Genomic DNA, 5,743 nt, shown 5'->3' on the forward strand with positions numbered 1-5,743 from the left:
AAATGTTTAATAACTGGCTCACCAGAGAAACAAACCAACCAAAGAGCTCCTGACTTGGAGTGTTTGCCAATTCCTGTGGTGTAAATTCTCCCACCACTTGTGGTTGATTTGCTTGTAGCTGATTGCAAGCTACAAACATGGCATCATCAAACAGAATTGGTACACAATGCAGTGACTCACATAATATAGTATTTCCAGCACACAGACATCATATATGTGAATAACTCCAAGATCAGCCAGGTGCAGTGGCTCGTGCCTGTAACCCCAGCACTTTGGGAGGCCGAGGTGGGAGGATCGAGTGAGCCTAGGAGTTTGAGACCAGACTAGGCAACATAGCAAGACTCCATCTCTACAAAAAAGATTATTTATTTATTTACTTATCTGAGACGGAGTCTCGCTCTGTCCCTCAGGCTAGAATGTAGTGGTGCAATCTTGGCTCACTGCAACCTCCACCTCCCAGGTTCAAGCGATTCTCCTGCCTCAGCCTCCGGAGTAGCTGGGATTACAGGCATGCACCACCACATCCGGCTAATTTTTGTATTTTTAATAGAGATGGGGTTTCACCACATTGGCTGGGCTGGTCTCAAACTCCTGGCCTGAAGTGATCCACCCACCTCGGCCTCCCAAAGTGCTGGGATTATAGGTGTGAGCCACCGCGCCCAGCCTGTCTCTACAAAAAATTTATAAAGTAGCCAGGCTCTGTGGCTTGTGCTGGTCATCCCAGCACTTTGGGAGGTCAAGGTGGGAGGATCACTTGAGCCCAGGAGTTCGAGACCAGCCTGTGCAACATAGAGAGACCCTGTCTCTACAAAAAAACACAAAAATCTGTCGGGCGTGATGGTGCATGTCTGTAGTCCCAGCTACTGGGGAGGCTGAGGCAGGAGGATCACTTGAGCCTGGAAGGTCGAGGCTACAGTGAGCTGTGCTGGTGCCACTGCACTCCTGCCTGGGCAATAGAGTGAGACTCTGTCTCAAAACAAAAACAAAAACCCTCAAAAGCATAGATAATAGTAACATGTAGCAGCGTAATTAGGAAGTGATAAATTTTGTGTATTTATTACGTTTGTTTTAATATAATCTATTTGATCATAAGTTTATACAATTAATTGTTTACACATTGGCCATGTTTAGCAAGAGGTTTTGAATTCTTGAAGATGTGCCAGCTGGCTCTTGTGAGTCAGTGCAAGCTGGCTCCAGCACGCATCTGTAAAACCATCTCCACTCATTGAAATCTGCCTCGCAGGCCCACCACTCAACCAAAACCCCCCTTGCTCATCTCACCAATGACCTCCATATTGCAAAATGCAAATGGCAGTGGCTACATTTCTGTTCTTGCCTTGCCTGAACTGTGTAGCACTCGCCTCTGCTGCTTCCATCTGCCTTCTCCAAGTTCCTCCAGATCGTCTTCCTTTTTTTTTTTCTTTGAGATGGAGTCTTGCTTTGTCGCCCAGGCTGGAGTGCAGTGGTGCGATCTCAGCTCACTGCAACCTCCGCCTCCAGGGTCCAAGCAATTCTCCTGCTTCAGCTTCCCAAGTAGTTGGGACTACAGGCGCCCGCCACCACAGCCGGCTAATTTTTTGTATTGTTAGTAGAGACGGGGGTTCACCATGTTAGCCAGGATGGTCTTGATCCCCTGACCTCATGATTTGCCCACCTCAGCCTCCCACAGTGCTGGGATTACAGGCATGAGCCACCATGCCCCGCCTTGAGAAAGAGTTTCACGCTTGTTGCCCAGGCTGGAGTGCAATGGTGTGATCTCGGCTCACTGCAACCTCCATGTCCCAGGTTCAAGCAATTCTCTTGCCTCAGCTTCCTGGGTAGTTGGGATTATAGGTGTGCACCACCATGCCCAGCTAATTTTTTATTTTTAGCAGAGACGGGGTTTCACCATGTTGGTCAGGATGGTCTTGAACTCCTGACCTCAAGTGATCCACTGGCCTCGGCCTCCCAAAGTGCTGGGATTACAGGAGTGAGTCACTGTGACCAGCCTCCCACTTCTTTTTGTTTTTGAGACGGAGTCTCGCTCTGTCACCCAAGCTGGAGTGCAGTGGCAGGATCTCAGCTCACTGCACGCTGTGCCTCCCAGGTTCATGCCATTCTCCTGCCTCAGCCTCCCAAGTAGCTGGGACTACAGCCACCATGCCTGGCTAATTTTTTTGTATTTTTAGTAGGGACAGGGTTTCACCATGTTAGCCAGGATGGTCTCGATCTCTTGACCTCATGATCCGCCCACCTTGGCCTCCCAAAGTGCCCTCTCCTTTTTTTGAGACAGAGTCTTGCTCTGTTGCCCAGGCTGGAGTGCAGTGGAGCAATCTTGGCTCACTGCAACCTCTGCCTCCCAGGTTCAAGTGATTCTCATGCCTCAGCCTCCTGAGTAGCTAGGATTACAGGCGTGTGCCACCACGCCCAGCTAGTTTTTGTACTTTTTGTAGAGACACGGTTTCTCAGTGTTGCCCAGGCTGGTCTCGAACTCCTGACCTCCAGTGATCCACCTGCCTTGACCTTCCAAAGTGCTGAGTTTACAGGCATGAGCCACTGCATCTAGCCCACACCTGGCTAATTTTTGGATTTTTGGTAAAGACAGGGTTTTGCATTGTTCCCCAGGCTGGTCTGGAATTCCTGGGCTCAAGCAATTCACCTACCTCAGCCTCCCAAAGTGCTGAGAATACAGGCATGAGCCACTGCGCCCAGCCCCCTCCAGGTCCTCTTTCTGTTGGACAGTCTTGCCCAGGCTCCTGGAAGGGCTCTTAATAAAGAAATTGTTTTTTACTGATGGAGGTCTCGAGTGGGCATGGTGGCTCACACCTGTAATGCCAGCACTTTGGGAGGCCGAGGCGGGAGGATCACCTGAGGTTGGGAGTTCGAGACCAGCCTGACCAACATGGAGAAAGCCAGTATCTACTAAAACACAAAATTAGCTGGGTGTGGTGGCGCATGCCCGTAATCCCAGCTACCTGGGATTCTGAGACAGGAGAATCACTTGAACTCGGGAAGCAGAGGTTGCGGTGAGCCAAGATCACACCATTGCACTCTAGTCTGCGCAACAAGAGCAAAACTCCATCTCAAAAAAAAAAAAAAAAAAAGAGATGGAGGTCTCATGCTGTCACCCAGGGTGGAGTGCAGTCACGTGATCATAGCTCACTGCAGCCTCCAACTGATGGGCTCAAGTGATCCTCCCACCTCAGCCTCCTGAGCAGCTGGGATTCCAGGTGAGAGACACCATGCTTGGCTTACTTTTTATTTTTGTAGAGACGGGGTCTTGTTATGTTGCCCAGACTGGTCTGGAACTCCTGGGCTCAAATGATGCTCCTGCCTCAGGCTCCTGAGTTGCTGGGATAATAGGACTGAGACGCGGATCCTGGATTAAAGGACTCTTCTATCTCCACTTTATCTCTGGGTCTTTGACACGCTCATATGACACCCTGCCTCTGGCTGTTCAATGCTGTAGCTCCCCTCCCCTCCCCTCTTTCCTTCCTCCCTCCCTGCCTGCCTTCCTCTCTCTCTGTCTCCCTCCCTCCCTTCCTTCCTTTTTTTTTTTTTTTTTTGACACAGGGTCTCTCTCTGTTGCCTAGGTTGGAGTGTAGTGGCACAATCACGGCTCACTACAGCCTTAATTTCCCGGGCCTCAGCGATCCTTCCATCTCAGCCTCCTGAGTATCTGCGACTACAAGCACGTGCTACCACACCAAGCTAATGTTTTGTATTTGTTGTAAAGATGAGGTCTCACTATGTTGCCCAGGCTGGTCTCAAACTCTTGGGCTCAAGAGATCCTCCCGCCTCAGTGTCCCAAAGTGCTGGGATTATAGGCATGAGCCACTAGGCCCGGCCGAACTCCGTACTTTCAACCACAACTAAGAATCCATATTTCTAGCCCAGACCTTATTCTCAGCAACACACCTGTGTACACCAACTGCTTAGTTTGCTCCTCTTGGCATCACGACATCTCCAACAAAGCCAGAGTGGAAACCCTCATCTCTTACTCCCACCTTGAGGGGGAGCTCCTGAGATGGAGAACACAGGTCTGTCCAGCCCAGAAGCCAGGAATGCATGCCCTCCGGGGCCAAGCTGCCTCCCTTTGAAAGAATGAAGTCCCGTAAACCCATATCACAGGTTAATAATGCAAAAGGACTGGGCGGGGTAGCTCACGCCTGTGATCCCAGTGACTCAGAGGCTGAGGCAGGAGGATCGCTTGAGCTTGGGAATTGGAGGCTGCCATGAGTTAGATTACGACACTGCACTCTAGCCTGGGTGACAGAGCAAGGCTCTGGTTCTTAGAAAAAACAAAAAAACAAAAAAAAAACGGCTCCAATAAGGTAAACAGCAACAGCAACATACATTAACTCTCCCAGGGGACCAACCCTCCTCATCACCGGATTGCATGACCATGTTAAAATACCGCCACTTGGTGGCGGCATTCTTCGAATGGAAAATAGCATCTGAGATGCTTAAATGACAAAGGCCTGGGCTTCTTCGGGTCAGAGAGTGTCAATTCACACTGAATCGAAGTAGGACTGGACCACAGTCAGCCTACTCTCAGCTTTCCCTTCTTATTCGGGGTCAAAACCAACAGGCGTCTTCCCAAAGCGCCGCACAAGAGTGGGCTCCTTCGTTTTCCTGGAGCAACTCGCTTGCTGGTATCTCAGTCATTGTCAATCAGTCAGTCATTGCAGGGACAGCCATAGACAATTACTCTCGAGCTGGTCCGCCGGTCAATCAGAATCCAATCGAATCCGTTCTTGTGGTCGGTGGATCCACGAGCCTGTACCACCTGCCACCAGCGCCCGGCGCGTTCTGTAGCGGAATCACCGCAGGTGACGGAATCCACGCCCCTGGGCTCCGCCCCTTCGTAGTCGCGCCCAATCACAGATCTGACCCTCCCAGGAGGGCCCGTCCCCCGGCCCACAGCCAGTCACAGGCCCCGTCCTTCCAAAACACTGCCCTATCAGAGGCCAAGCTCTCTAGGAATTACCTACCCTTTTAATGTCCCGCCCCTATGACGGACCCAATCGAAGGGCTCTCCCTCCCCGAAACCCCGCTCCCGGACCGGCGTGTCTCAGGTTTGCGCCACTCTAGGCTGAAGCGGCGGATGACGCAACCGGGCCGCGCCGCGAGAAGGTCACACGGTTCTCCAACATGGCGGCGGCGGCGGCGCTGCGGAGTGGCTGGTGCCGCTGTCCACGGGTGAGCGGCGGTGCGGTGCTGGCAGGGCGGGCTTAGGGGTCTTCTGGGCCTTCGGCCACCAAGGCTTTCTTCTCAGGCCCTTGGCCCTCGCGACCCTTGCTTGGGCTCCGTAGAAAGCTTGGGGTTGGATCGTTGGGTCAGCAGAGGCCAGGACAGGGGGCACAGAGCGTGGCCTGAGGGCGGGGACAGAGCTTACCGGGCAGGGGGCGGCGATGCGCGGAGCCTGGGAGGGAGCTGATCACCCTTCGCCCTCTGATCAGACTCCACGTGTACAGGAGAGTGAATGGTAGCCAGGGCGGCGGCGTCCCGTGGAAAAAAGTAGAGGGGAAGGAAAAAAAACGTGAACTTCACAGCTCTCGGTTAAATGCCAGGTCCGCTACCGAGAGCATTTCTTGTCTCGTTTCTTCTAACGTTCCTTGTGGACGTGCGAGAGGTGGTTCACGCCCTGGCAGGCTCTTAGGTCCACAGGGCAGTGGGAGTCAAGACATGTAAGGCGCACTCAGAAAGTAGTACTTCAAATTGCTCGTGCTCTTCGTTTCTTCTTCTTCTTTTTGTTTATTTT

General features: G+C 52.2%; 1 protein-coding gene across 1 annotated transcript in view; it reads left to right on the top strand.

The window, feature by feature from the left end:
- Window positions 1-5,057: 5,057 nt before the first annotated feature.
- TIMM44 (translocase of inner mitochondrial membrane 44 homolog (yeast)) overlaps window positions 5,058-5,743 on the top strand; it is a 20,963-nt gene continuing 20,277 nt past the window's right edge. The window contains exon 1 of the mRNA XM_011982014.1: window positions 5,058-5,181. Within this exon, the coding sequence (XP_011837404.1) occupies window positions 5,134-5,181 (48 nt within the window). The 5' untranslated portion in view covers window positions 5,058-5,133. The remainder of the gene's footprint in view (window positions 5,182-5,743) is intronic.

This window comes from Mandrillus leucophaeus, unplaced genomic scaffold, assembly GCF_000951045.1.
Source record: "Mandrillus leucophaeus isolate KB7577 unplaced genomic scaffold, Mleu.le_1.0 Scaffold234, whole genome shotgun sequence".
In the NCBI taxonomy this organism is placed as follows: Eukaryota; Metazoa; Chordata; class Mammalia; order Primates; family Cercopithecidae; genus Mandrillus; species Mandrillus leucophaeus.